Source organism: Vulpes vulpes, chromosome 7 (genome assembly GCF_048418805.1).
Source record: "Vulpes vulpes isolate BD-2025 chromosome 7, VulVul3, whole genome shotgun sequence".
In the NCBI taxonomy this organism is placed as follows: domain Eukaryota; kingdom Metazoa; phylum Chordata; class Mammalia; order Carnivora; family Canidae; genus Vulpes; species Vulpes vulpes.
The window spans coordinates 20,469,169-20,483,824 of record NC_132786.1 but is presented as its reverse complement, the minus strand read 5'-3'; the positions used below and the strand labels follow the sequence as shown (position 1 = coordinate 20,483,824).

The following is a 14,656-nucleotide window of genomic DNA, read 5'->3' as shown; positions in this document are numbered from 1 at the left end:
TATCAAACACTAGTAAATTGAGAATTTTTTTCTCTCTCAATTCTGTGAGGATATTGGCAACCTTACTATTGGTATAGTGATAGGACGTTTTGGTCATCCACATAACTTAGCAGTTGGTAGGACAGTGAATGTTCTTGTGGGCTGTCGCAGACGTCTGCCCAGACCTGGACAGAGTCCACTTGGAGGGAGTTTCTGCCCAACTATGAAACCTGATGAGGCTTAGTGCCCTCCTTGTGGCTGTGTCCTTTTCACCCGTCAGATAGTCAGATAGCTAACAGTTGCACAAATACTTAACATGAATTGGATCCCTGTATGAGGATTTCTGTTTAGGAAAGCTTGATAGGAGTACTGGTCCATTAAAAAAATTTTTTTTTCCTGAGACTCTTAAGTCCAAATGAAACTTTTGTTGGATTTGTTTGCATTGTATGTGTCCTGCAGATAGCAGTGACCTGAAGAGCAAAGTTTGCTTCTGTGGCTCACTGTTGCCTTAGGCAGGGTAACACAGTGTTTACACTTTTGTTCTAGAACATTAGCAGTGTGGTGGCTGCATTTTCCGACCTTCTTCACGTCCGAATCCCTAATAGCTATGAGGTTAGTAATGCTCCAGATGTTCCATCCATGGGTTTGGTCAGTAGCCACAGAGTAAACCCAGGTTTGGAGTGTCGACAGCATTTATTTCTTCGTGGGCCTCCGCCAGGACCTGCAAACCCTCCCAGATTAGCAAGCTCTTACCGGCTGAAGCAGCCTGATGGGCCATTCCCTCCAACAAGCAATGGTGAGCTAGTTTACTTTTTGTTAACCTCACATTCATTCTCCATTCACAAGTTAAGCTTATTCTCTTTAAAATCCTACTTAGTTTTGAATAAGTAACAGGTAGCAGGTTGGTGTGTAGTCCTGGGTAATTTATCCTTCTCTGTCATCTGTGGTATGATTTGCCATTAGTGGGTTGGGATGTCACCCGGGGAGTACTGGGCTGCTGACCTTCCCACAGCTTTGGCATCTGTGTGAGGGCCGGCCACACCAACCGCCTCTCTTCCAGGTGCACACGGGGCTGGTGCCTGTGTTTCTGTTCCCTCTTCCTTTTGGACCTTGCACCCTCACTTCCATCTTGTTGGGCCTGTGCTTCCCAGGGGCATGCTGGTGCCCTAGTCCCCAAGGGCAGAGCCGTCTCATCCTCACCTCTGCCTCTGCGCCTCATCCCCTCAGAATCTTGTTTTGGCCCTTGCCCGCCTCTCAGGACCTGGCCGCTTCTCACTTCTCATCTGAATTCTTACCAAGAGCTGCCTGTGCTGGGTTTCGGCCTCCAGCTGCTTCTGCCTTACTGATTTTTCCGTTTTCCTTTCTGCTTCCACGCCTCTCATGAATGATGTGCTCAGACTTTCTGACCACATTTTTATTTTGGCCCTAGAGCTCTCCTCAGCCATCTGTGACTTTCCAAATCACACTTATTTAAGACTCTTGTACATGTACCTCTTCGTTTTTCATAAAACATCTTGTATCGTCTTAACTCTCAAACAAATGTAGTATTCCCCACCCCACTTGCTTTGTACTTATGGGGAATATTTTAATCTATCGTGGTGGATCAGTTTTCTCTCATGCTCCTCACATACGAGCATCATTTCCCCAGCTGCTTGAGAGTAGATGTGTCTCTCTATTTATGCTCCAGTGCCATGCATGTAACCACTGCTTAGAAGAAAATATTTTTATTAATAAAGAATAATTAATATAAGGTAAGTTAAATGAGCTGTGTTATAAGTTGATTTAGTGCAGTTTTATACCTTGTACTACATTGTGTTATCAATTAACTTTAATCACTAATGAAAGTCTTCTGCATTTAGGTTTTTCTGGATATAAGGATCCTAGTCATGGTATTGCAGAAAGCACGGCACTCAGACCACAGTGGTGCTGTCACTGCAAAGTGGTTATTCTGGGAAGTGGTGTGAGGAAATCTTTCAGAGATCTGGCCTTTGTGAGCAAGGTACTTTGGTATTCCTTCTCCAACCCACCATCTACCTCCGCTGAAAACGTCCTGTAAAGTGCTTTTCTCCTGTATCGCAAGAATCCATTTATGGTGGCTCCATGGGACACATGTTCCAGGAAGTAGCCTCAGCATATATTTGATATGTTTAGCTTTAAACCAAACAGCAGGGGGATCCCTGGGTGGCGCAGCGGTTTGGCGCCTGCCTTTGGCCCAGGGCGCGATCCTGGATACCCGGGATCGAATCCCACGTCGGGCTCCCGGTGCATGGAGCCTGCTTCTCCCTCTGCCTGTGTCTCTGGCTCTATCTCTCCTTCTATCTCTCAAGAATAAATAAATAAAATCTTTTAAAAATAAATAAATAAATAAAATAAAATAAACCAAACAGCAGGGATCCCTGGGTGTCGCAGTGGATTAGCGCCTGCCTTTGGCCCAGGGCGCGATCCTGGAGACCCGGGATCAAATCCCACGTCGGACTCCCGGTGCATGGAGCCTGCTTCTCCCTCTGCCTATGTCTCTGTCTCTCTCTCTCTCTGTGACTATCATAAATAAATAAATAAATCTAAAAAAAAAATAAAATAAAAATAAACCAAACAGCAACAACAGATTGGTAAATTGGATATTACGAGAACCACATATGTTTAAGTAGAGTGAAATATGGATAATAAAGTTTATTTTTATAAATTTATTTTCTCTTTGGCTAAATTATATGCTAAATATTGGCATGTAGTTACTTTTTTACTTTTGAGGTAGAGAGCTACTTTCACTTTTAACATAGCATAAAAGCCAACAGTGGATAGATCTTGTTTTTATGAAATTTTGACTTGTTGAGAACCCCATACATTTCTCTTTGCTTTTCAGGATTCCCGAGAAAGCTCTAATAGAATGGAGAAGGACATCGTCTTTTGTAGTAATAACTGCTTCGTTCTTTATGCATCAACCACACAAGCAAAAAACTCAGAAAGCAAGGTAAACTTAGGATAGTCACAATTAGTAAACAGTGTATAATGAGTGACTTCCGTGATTTGGGGTTACATTAATGGATAGAACAGGCGCATATCAATCACTCTGTGTGCAGGAAGTCTCAGCAGAGGCTCTGTGGGCTGGGGAAGGACAGCCCGTGCTGCTATTTCAGATAAATTCAGCTCATTTGGGATGCCTGGGTGGCTCAGCAGTTAAGCATCTGCCTTCAGCTCAGGGCAGATCCTGGAGTCCCGGGATCAAGTCCCACATCAGGCTCCCTGCGTGGAGCCTGCTTCTCCCTCTGCCTCTCTTTCTCTGTGTCTCTCATGGATAAATAAATAAAATCTTTTAAAAATAAATAAATAATCAGCTCATCTGACAAGAGGGGAGTAGGCTTGAATTATATCTTCACATTTCAGAATTGAATAAAATACTAATACTAATAACATCTTTAATTTTACTTAAGTGATTACTAATCTCTTAATTACAACGAGACTTAAAACTTCTATTGATCTTATCCTGATGGGAAAAGCTTTTCACACATTTTAAGTCTACTTCTGTATTTCGGAGTGAAAGCATTTTGCTCATTGCCTTGGTGGAAATGGTCTACTGTACCTGATTCTGTGTGATTTAAGTGTATTGTGGTGGTTGATGCAGATAGACATTTTAAACCATTCGTATCAAAGGAAGCCGCCTCATGCAGTGATGTTGCCAGTCATTCTTCCTGGCAGATCACTGCTCTGCTGTCTGCTGGGAGAATGTTCTGGAGACTTATTTTTATAATATGCAGTAGTTTCCATTATAATGAAATCAAATTATGTGCCAGATAGGTTTAGACTTTAAAGTATGTTGAGGCGCATCAGTGGCTCAGTTGGTTAAGCTTCTGCCCTTGGCTTAGGTCTTGATCCCGGGGTCCTGGGATCGAATCCTGTGTCAGGCTCTCTGCTCAACAGGGAGTCTGCTTGTCCCTCTGCCCACACTCCCCAGTCCCCGCCCCCAACTCATTCCCTCTCTCTCAAAATAAATAAATTGTTAATAAAAATAAGTTAAAATATGTCAACCTTGGGACATGTACATGTGGGTGGCTCAGCAGTTTAGAGCCTGCCTTCAGCCTAGGGCGTGATCCTGGAGTCCTGGGATCCAGTCCCGCATCAGTCTCCCTACATGGAGCCTGCTTCTCCCTCTGCTTGTGTCTCTGCCTCTCTCTGCCTCCCTCCCTCCCTCCTTCTCTCTCTCATGAATAAATAAATAATATTTTTTAAAAAATATGTCAACCTTTGTAAGAGAAGGAATTGCTTTTTTAGTGGGTAATTTTTAAATTTGTACTGCAGTTCCTAGATTTATATGAAGTGTGTCTCCTCAGATACCCAGGTGGAGGGGGTATGTGAGAACAGCAAAGCCCATGGTACCCAGAAAGTCCTGGGGTTCTCTCTGAGCTTACTTCTTCTGGCAGCTGGATCAGAGCTGGCCAGCTTCAGGGAAGAGTTACGTAAGATGTATGCTGGTAGGGGACTACTGTACTGCCCCTTCTTTCACATTTATGCCAATCAATTCAGCCTAAGATTAATAGATGTAAATTTCAGAGAGTGGGGATAAGCTCAGAGAAGATTATGTTCCGAATTTCTTAGTTGGTTTAACAGAAAATATCATCCCATTGTAGAAATTAGCTAGCACCTCTCTTCAGCATTGATTTTTTTCCTGGCTTTATTATGGCTAGAGAGGAGTGTCCAAGAAAGTTCAGGAGCAGAATTCTCTCTAGAGATACAGCCTTGTTGAGAAGGCCTGGGGAGGGATTCCTGACACTGCCCTGCCCCCATTAGCCCATGGATGTTCGCCAGCATCTTAGCATTTGGCATCTGCTTCTGCACATGACCCCTCACGCTCCCCCGGAGACCCCCCCCCCACCCCCACCCCCACCCTGGCACAGGCCTGTGACACCCTTCTCCTTGGCTTCCTGCCCTGAGAAGAGCTGCTCTTCCTACTTCTCTTCCCTTTTCCTGTGCAGGAATCCGCCCCTCCGATGATGCAGTCTCCGGTGAAAGAGATGCCTTCCAAAGCCTTTCACCAGTACAGCAACAACATATCCACTCTTGATGTTCACTGCCTCCCGCAGCTTCAAGAGGAAGTGTCTCCCCCGGCATCACCCCCCATCACATTCCCTCCGGCGTTTGAAGCAGCCAAAGTAGAGGCAAAGCCAGACGAGCTCAAGGTAACAGTCAAGTTAAAGCCTCGGCTCAGGACTGTCCACGGCGGGTTTGAAGATTGTAGGCCGATCAATAAAAAGTGGAGAGGGATGAAGTGGAAAAAGTGGAGCATTCACATCGTAATCCCCAAGGGGAGCTTCAAACCCCCGTGTGAGGATGAAATAGATGAGTTTCTGAAGAAGTTGGGCACTTCCCTTAAACCTGACCCCGTGCCTAAAGACTACCGGAAGTGTTGCTTTTGTCACGAGGAAGGTGATGGATTGACAGACGGGCCAGCGAGACTGCTCAACCTTGACTTAGACCTGTGGGTCCACTTGAATTGTGCGCTGTGGTCCACGGAGGTCTATGAGACCCAAGCTGGGGCCCTGATAAACGTGGAGCTGGCGCTAAGGAGGGGTCTGCAGATGAAATGTGTCTTCTGCCATAAAATGGGTGCCACCAGCGGATGTCACCGATTTCGGTGTACCAACATCTATCACTTTACTTGCGCCATTAAAGCACAATGCATGTTTTTTAAGGATAAAACTATGCTTTGTCCCATGCACAAACCAAAGGGGATTCATGAGCAGGAATTAAGTTACTTTGCAGTCTTCAGGCGGGTCTATGTTCAACGTGATGAGGTGCGACAAATCGCCAGCATCGTGCAGCGTGGGGAGCGTGACCACACCTTCCGTGTTGGAAGCCTCATCTTCCATACAATTGGTCAGCTGCTGCCACAGCAGATGCAAGCGTTCCATTCCCCTAAAGCACTCTTTCCTGTTGGTTATGAAGCCAGCCGCTTGTACTGGAGCACCCGCTACGCCAACAGGCGCTGCCGCTACCTGTGCTCCATTGAGGAGAAAGATGGGCGCCCAGTGTTCGTGATCAGAATTGTAGAGCAAGGCCATGAAGATCTTGTCTTAAGTGATTCCTCTCCTAAAGGTAAGATCTACATGTGTGTGCCCTGCACAGCACGTTACCAAATGTTTTATATCCGTATTTCCTTGTTTTCTCTTGTTTGTTTCATATTGTATGAAAACAGATACAGATTTTTCATTTACAGACACAACTCATAGCTTCTATGTGTTACTATACCTGCTCTTTGCCTGTCATCTTCTCAGCACCTGCTAGACTCCCTCTAAATCAGAGTATGTGTGCATACATCAAACAGTGATTTGTAGATGAACATTGCCTGCTGTTTGCATTGGGTACCCTCCTAATGTCAGAAGGCAGGGACCATATGTAAAGCAGATTCTATACATTGTCTTTTATGAGGATTTCCAGGTATTAAACAGATTTGGAGCTAGAAATTGGACATTTAATTCTGATGATAAGCTGTCATTTTATTGATGCAGAAAGTACAGGGGAATTGCTTTTTTTTTTTTTTTTTTAAGTCTGGCAGTTTTAAAAAAAAAAAAAATGTGTGTGAAAATGCCCTGAAGATAATTCTAATGAAATATCAATTTAATATTTTAATGTAAATCCAAGAGGAGAGAAACTTACTTTTAGGTACTGCTAATTGGACTAAATCAGTCAAAAATGTAAAGTTATATGCCTAGTACGAAAATGAATTAAGTTCTTGTGTGAATTTGTTACATTAAACTTTCTTTTCCACTTTCACTGTTTAATTTCCTTAACATAACACATTTTTCTCCTCAAAATAAACTGCCATTTGATAAGTAGGTAATACCGGGCTTGTTAGATACCCACCTCCAAGGCTTTCCTTGGAAACTGGTAAGTCTCCAAGTGGTTGGTCAGTTTTTATTTTGCTCTTGTTTAATCCTGCTTCCTGTTTTCCCCTCTGTTTAGCAGAGGGCAGGTTTGTTCTAAATTGTTTTGTTTTTGTTTGTTTCGGCCGTATGTAGGCGTTTGGGATAAAATTTTGGAGCCCGTGGCATGTGTGAGGAAACAGTCTGAAATGCTCCAGCTTTTTCCGGCCTATCTAAAGGGAGAAGATCTGTTTGGGCTAACAGTGTCTGCAGTGGCACGGATCGCGGAGTCAGTGAGTGCCTCAGCGAGCTGTGGCGTCGGGATTGCCTTTCTGATTGCATTTGGTGGTTCCCAGTGTGACTGTTTTAATATGGGCTGTGACAGTCAGGATGCTGAGGAGGCACTCTGCCTGTGCATTGGCTCCTGGCTCTCTTCGTGTCTCTTAAGGCACCTCTGATTCACCACAGTAAATGATAACATTCCCTTAGTGAGTGGCTCACAAGTTCCAGCTTCTCTTCAAGGGTGAAGACAAGGCAGACAGAAAGACAGAAACGCTGTTTGGCCTTCAAGCAGTGCTGGATGGGTGGGGGGATGCTGGTGTACCTGCTCCCTGACACCCACTTTCCTGCCACCGCCCCCCCACCCCCCCCCGGGGACGGTCACCACAGAGCAGTTGGATTGCAGGAGGAGTACCAGGCCTTATCTGTATTTTAAGATTATAAGCAAGTTCACCAATAGGTCTATACACATTTCTTTTGGGAAATTGTATGATTTTAAGGCATTATTTTGAACAAGAAAAAGTCATCGATAGTTGGTGGGTTTTGTTTTATTTACTTATTTATTTGGAGAAGCAGAGGACACCTCAAAAGCCACGAGTTATATGTCTACTTGCTTCTTTTGGTAGAGTCCTGCCTAAATGATCTTTTAAGTCTATAGTGAAGTATGTCCACAAGAAGTATATTCTAGGAAAGGCCCGTAACATGAAATTACTGTACAAGTAAATCTCAGTTACCACCTACACTCTTGGGACATTGAATGTGATAACTTCATCTTAGTCAAATTGAAGAAGTGAGAAATCAAGACAGTAAACTATATTCAATGATTTTTAACTGTATTTAATTTTTAAATTCCAAATAAAGATATAAAAATTGAAAGCACTAAGTTGTAAGTCCGTACACACTGGATTGGAATAATCAGATCTTAAGGTCACACAGCAATGTATGTTGGTTGGCCTGTGGTGGTTCTGTGGGTTAATATTTTTCTTCAAGGAGCATTTGTCAGCGTTTACAGAGTTTCACTTTGAAAGTGAAATCTCTGTATTAATATTGAAATAAATCTGAGTGCAGGCCAATTATGTTAACATAAGTTAAAAGACCATTTTGTGCCAAGGGAATACATTGGCTAGTTATTTCCACAAAGGTTCCAGGTGGGCCATCCTTTGGCCAGCATTAAGGTCGTCCGCAGTCCTCATCACATGAACTAACCTTCTGTCTGTTTTACTCCTTTGCAGCTCCCTGGGGTTGAGGCGTGTGAGAACTACACCTTTCGGTATGGCCGCAACCCTCTCATGGAACTCCCTCTTGCCGTTAACCCCACAGGCTGTGCCCGTTCTGAGCCTAAAATGAGTGCCCATGTCAAGAGGTTTGTGTTAAGGTATTTTGTTTTAACTTCACATAGTACAGCCCAGGGTTTCTAGGCGTATTAGTGGTTTTTGTGCTTGATTTGTCTGCTGCTTACAAACCCTGCTGTCTCTGGCTGTGTCCGTGCCGACCACATTAGAGAACTCGCCGTGTGGCTCTGCTAGGCGGCTTTCCATGTATGTTCCTGTCAGTAAGAATTTGAATCATCTTGGCTTTGGGCATTATTCGGAGATATCTTCAGTTTTCCTTTTATTTTTTCCTGTTGACATGCCATTGTGTGCAGGCCTCACACCCTGAACAGCACCAGCACATCCAAGTCCTTTCAGAGCACGGTCACGGGGGAGCTGAACGCACCATACAGTAAGCAGTTTGTCCACTCCAAGTCCTCGCAGTACCGGAAGATGAAGACCGAGTGGAAATCCAATGTCTATCTGGCCCGGTCTCGTATCCAGGTGAGGAAATAGTCTGTCTTTGGGAAGAGGAGAGCAACAGGATGGGGTCTAGCCATCAGAAGGTACTGACATCCGGTAGGTGAAGAAGGATTTTGTTCAGCTGCAGGATTAGAATCGCATTTTAAAAATCCTGTCATTTCTTGCTAGTTTGCAAACACTGATTAGTGACCGAATATGGCTCTTGGAGCATGGATGCTTTTCTTCCTCAAATGGGACTACCTCCAGAATCTGCATCTTTGCATCTTGATGAGGGCTCATGGGAAGCAGGTACCACTGTATTTGGCACACACTGGATTTGTGGAGAGTTCACTAGAGCTGTTTCAAATACTTCTGAAAAATAGAAATGAAAATAGTTTCAAAAGATATTCCAATGTGAGGAGTTCTTTTGGAAGCCTTTTTTCATGAAAGCACTGTATTTTCTGGTATGTAGATTGTAGAATACCTTAGAGAAAGAGCCATCTGTAGGCTAAGCATTTACTTTACATCTGTGATCCAGACTTGCTGAGCTGCAGACCTAAGGAACCCCAGGCCTATTCAGCATCTCCCCTTGGATGTCCCAGGATGGAAGTATAAAGCTCGCTTTGCCAAACCTCTCGGTCCCTAAGCCCAGTCATCCTGCCAGTGGTCCCCATCCACAAATTGTGTACCTTGGCCTCAGGATGCCCAGATCTAGAGCATCCTCGAGTTCTGTTGCCTTTCCCCCTCAGAAGAGCTCTCAAGTCCACTGTTGGGCTCTGCCTCCCTGTTTTCTCTGCCATGGCACCTCTGCGCTCCATCCACCTAGCCCCACTCACACCCAGTGTGATCCCTTACAATGAAAGTCTGATCTACATTCCGTCGCCTCTGCTCATGGGGATTCTCGTTCCTTTGTAGGAAAATTTTCCCTCCTGGGAAGATTGTAGGATCATCTTCTTGTTTGTGATGTTTGGATATTTTACAAAAAATGTGCCTTAGGTTCAGTCATTTTCTGCCCCCCCCCCCCCCCCCCCCCCCTTGCATCCTTCTGTCCATCCTTCTTTGATGATCTTTTCCAACCTGGAGCATTGTGACCTTTGGTCTCAGGAATGTTTCTGTATTAATTCTTCTGTAGTTTCCTATCTGTTTCTTTCTGTTTGAACCTATAGATAAATATCAGACCTGTGAGATCTCACAGGGTGGACCCGATACCAGCAGTAGCAGCACCTGGGACCTGCCTTCTGGCCTGGCCCCCACAGTGGGGCCCCCAGATGACTAGTGGGAGGACAGGAAGGAACTTCTGTCTCCACCCACAGCCCTCCTTTCCCCCTCTGTGTCTGCTTCCCTTGTCCTTGTTTTGTGATTTCTACTTCATCTGCTAATCTTTCTTTTGTGCTTAAAAAAAAAAAAAAATCAACTAAGAGCCCTTTGTGCTCTTGATCTTTTTGTCTGATGCTACATTTTTAAATTACAAATACAATATCTTTCTTTTCTTTTCTGCTGTTGCATCAAGAATGGAACCTCTTCAGTTCCTGGGGAATCCAGTGGTCTGCTCTGGTGTGTCTTTCTTCTGGGCTACGTCTGTTACTTTTCCATTTTAAATGTTCCCAAATGGCTCATTCACTCTTTTACCATTCCTGTTTCTTGACATCTGTTTTATTCCCTATCATTTCAGTGATTTCTTTTTTTTTTTTTTTTAAGATTTTATTTATTTATTCATGAGAGATAGCAGCAGAGACACAGGCAGAAGGAGGGAGAAGCAGGCTCCCTGCAGGAAGTCTGATGTGGGACTCGATCTCAGGACTCTGGGATCACGCCCTGAAGGCAGACGCTCAACCGCTGAGCCACTCAGGCATCCCCATTTCAGTGATTTCTTAACCCCTGAGCTCAGTGGGGTCCCTGTGACTGTCCTGACGGTGCACACACATCTGTGCACTGATGTATCAGCGGAGTCATTCCCATATGCTTTTCTGCAGCATCCTTTTCTTGCAAATCCTCAGTGAATCCTCTAGGACAACTGAGGTGGCTCTGTTTGATTCTCCCTAATGGCTCTGTGATGTTCCGTGATGTTGATGAACTGTAATTAATTAAACTGTTCCACAACTGGTGAACATTTGTTTTGTTTCGTTTCCCCCAAAATAGCATCAGTATCTTGTACAAATATCCCCGTGTATTGTGACAGACTCACTCCTTTGGAGACTATTCCCACATGTGAAATTACTGTGTAAAAGTATGTACTTTTCATCTTAGCAGACCTTGTTAGTTTTCTGAAAAGGCTACAGTTGCACATTTCTTCCTGCATTTAGGAGACTGTCTCTCTCCTTTTCCTATTTGTAGTGCTATTGCCCTTTTATGTTTCTGCCAGACTGATACTGCTTCCATCTCTGCAGTTTTTAACTGCTGATGAATGAACGACTTTTCATATGTGCCATTTGGATTTGCTCTTCTATGAATCACCTATTCATCCTTTGTCCATATTCCAAATCATAAGAACTTGTGCTAATAGATGTGCTCCCCTACCAAACACCCTTTGGTTATTAAGCTACTTATAAAAGTTTTAATTTTTATATAGTCAAATATACATAATTTTCTATAGCTTCTAGTCTTGGTTAAGACAGTAGATTTTAGGGACGCCTGGGTGGCTCAGTGGTTGAGTGTCTGCCTTTGGCTCAGGGCATGGTCCTGGAGTCCAGGGATCAAGTCCCACATCGGTTCCCTACATGGTGCCTGCTTCTCCTTCTGCCTGTATCTCTGCCTCTCTCTCTGTGTCTCATGAATAAATAAATAAAATCTTAAAAAAAAAAAAACAAACAGTAGATGTTATTGTATATGTAGTTTCTTGGATTTCTGTATTTCAGAAATTTTAAATGTTGAAGACTATTTTCCAGTGAATAACTAGTTGAAGCACCATTTAGTTAATAACTCTCCCATATTACACTGAATTAGGACACCATATAGTAGTATGGTGATACTACTATACAACTATTACACATTAGATTTTCACATATGCGTGGATTTACTTGGATTCTCTATTCTCCTTCATTGATCTTCTTGTCTATACTTATACCAAACTATATTGATCTCTAGACATACTCCTTTTTCTGTGTTCTGATTCTTTCACCTCAGTTATGTTGGAATTGAACAGATAAGTTGCATAAAACTTTTTTCCCCCAGAAGATAATAGTTGACACCAGAGTCTCTAAGATCAGCCCTTGGTACTATGTGCCCCGCGGCGGTACTTGACAGGGGCTGTTCCCCAGGGGACTCCCCAGTTAGCACACGCTCTTCCCTGCTTGGTTACTGTGGTGGTCTTCTAGGCAGTTTGAGTTGAGAAGGCAAACACATCCACACCTTGACAAGAAAATATCAAATATTCATGGAAATCAACCATATTTTTTTTCAGTATGTTATTTTTCCAGAATCCGCAAGGCTAAAAACTTGTAAAGGTACACACAGTGTGTGATTTATTAGACCACTAGCATATACAGTAGGAGCTGCCAAATGAGAGACCTGCTGCAGTGTTTTTAGCCAGTGCAGTGTTTTCTCTGTGGCCTTAAAACTTTAGGGGAGAAGGTTGCCTTCCTGAAGAACTTCCATTTCTTTCCAACTTTTCTGGTAATTAGAGCAGAATAACTTAACCTGCTTCTCCTTTTGCCCCGGCTTCAATCTGAAACATGACTATAGTATTAATAATCCCTTATGGTTTGCCCTATTTCTGATATTTTAAGTTGTTGTCCTGTTACATCCTTTTAGAGATAGTAATGGGTTAAAGTAAATACCAGAAGCTATTAAGCCTGTTTAGTTGGTGGGGTCTCAGCATGAATTACATGGAAGATAGGATAACCCAGCGGAATGTGGCAGCCAGTCAGTAACGCACTGTTTTGTAAATATACCTTCAGAATTTAGAAAAGCAAGATAGTAATGGCATTACTTTTAAGTGGCAAGATTGTTTCAGATATTATATTTTTTTTCCTTTAAGATTTTATTTATTCATTCATAGAGACACAGAGAGAGAGAGAGAGAGAGGCAGAGACACAGGCAGAGGGAGGAGCAGGCTCCATGCAGAGAGCCTGACACAGGACTCGATCCAGGGTCTCCAGGATCATGCCCTGGGCTGCAGGCGGCGCTAAACTGCTACGCCACCGGGGCTGCCCTCAGATATTATATTTAATTAAAAAAACAGTTCAGGTGAAATCTTCACTATAGCTTTTGCTGTGGTCTTTGTATAAAGGGGAATCAGGTTTGTAGTCAAAGAAATTGAAGTGATTTTTGAGGAACATATACACAAGCTACTTACCCCTACCCCCACCCCGTGCCATTTTTAATTTATTTCTTCTGCAGGGGCTGGGTCTGTATGCTGCTAGAGACATCGAAAAGCACACCATGGTCATTGAGTACATCGGGACTATCATTCGAAACGAAGTTGCAAACAGAAAAGAGAAGCTGTATGAGTCTCAGGTAAGTGGCAGTCCCCCTCAGTCCCCATGTCGTCTAAGAGCTGCATACGGGAGCCAGATCAGACTGTCTACGAGATTCAGTTTTGAACAAAAGCGACATCCAGATATTCTTGTGTTTTCCTTGTTTTTTCCATCAGCCTCACCCTATCTAGTCAGTGTTACTATTTGCATAGATACAGCTGTAGATTAGTGAGCCTTACGAGCAACCTTCCAATGTGCTGCTCTCTGTTCACACCGCGTGACCACGGTTGTGTGACATGCACAGTGAGCACAATTGGGCTGTGTTTCCATTCACTTCCAGCTAAGTGTTCCTGCTCTGAACATGCACGTGGAGGAATTTCTGACTTTTCTCTTTCAGAATCGTGGCGTGTACATGTTCCGCATGGATAATGATCATGTGATTGATGCGACACTCACCGGAGGGCCTGCCAGGTGAGACCGAGGGAATCTGGTCAAGGAAGTTGTGCCCAGTGGGTCCATGCACTCATGACAGCCTCCAGGATTGAAAATTCAGAGCAGATGAGCTTTGAAAAGAATTTTCATTTAAAATTGTGTATTCTTGTTCTACGAACGGTCAGGTAGAAATGTAATTAGGAAAGAGTTTTCCGTATGAACTGAAGGTTTTTAAAACTTCTTCCAGCTGTTTCATAATAAATTGTTTTCTGAAACGGTGGCTTACAGATATATCAACCATTCGTGTGCACCTAACTGTGTGGCTGAAGTGGTGACTTTTGAGAGAGGACACAAAATTATCATCAGCTCCAACCGGAGGATCCAGAAAGGAGAAGAGGTAAGAGTCTTGGGATCACGTCTGCTCTCTCATATCCCTGCTTGTAGGTCGCTGCTTGCCAGGTAATCTTGCCCAGGCATTCTCCGGGTCTTTACTGCTAGAAAACTCTCTGTGTGGTGAGTCCAAGGTTGCCATGCCCTCACGGCATCCTGGACATCAAGTGCTCCGTCCTCTTCATGGCAGACTTGCAAGATTCAGTACCGGCTCCCTGGTTCCCTCGTTCTGTGCTCCGTGAGCCCTACGTCCCCACCTTACCCACGTGGCAGTGTTTTCCCATGTCTTAGGGCTCCTGCTTTACCCCCGGGGTCACAGTTTGGCAGTATCCCTCTCCTTAGAGTCTACTTGTCATCCAGTGGATATCTGGGGAATGTCAAGGTATTGTGGCCTCTGTGATGTCTGGGAACATTACGACTCATGTGACCACTGAGAGGCTGGGGGCAGCCAGTCTGGGGGCAGCATGTGGGTCCAGATCACCTGTATTCACACTTAGGATCAATACAAGGTGACAGATTTTTCTCAACAGATTTT

General features: G+C 43.9%; 1 protein-coding gene across 28 annotated transcripts in view; it reads left to right on the top strand.

The window, feature by feature from the left end:
- The window catches only part of KMT2C (lysine methyltransferase 2C), a 284,827-nt gene that overhangs the window by 267,133 nt on the left and 3,038 nt on the right, over positions 1-14,656 (top strand). For 21 of the 28 annotated variants that reach the window (XM_072763203.1, XM_072763205.1, XM_072763209.1 and 18 more), the window contains 10 exons: positions 526-775; positions 1,839-1,978; positions 2,840-2,947; positions 4,947-6,066; positions 6,990-7,126; positions 8,345-8,487; positions 8,758-8,926; positions 13,223-13,339; positions 13,697-13,770; positions 14,020-14,128. In XM_072763203.1, the coding sequence (XP_072619304.1) occupies positions 526-775; positions 1,839-1,978; positions 2,840-2,947; positions 4,947-6,066; positions 6,990-7,126; positions 8,345-8,487; positions 8,758-8,926; positions 13,223-13,339; positions 13,697-13,770; positions 14,020-14,128 (2,367 nt within the window). The remainder of the gene's footprint in view (positions 1-525; positions 776-1,838; positions 1,979-2,839; positions 2,948-4,946; positions 6,067-6,989; positions 7,127-8,344; positions 8,488-8,757; positions 8,927-13,222; positions 13,340-13,696; positions 13,771-14,019; positions 14,129-14,656) is intronic. The other 7 variants (XM_072763202.1, XM_072763197.1, XM_072763192.1 and 4 more) reach the window with 1 other exon arrangement.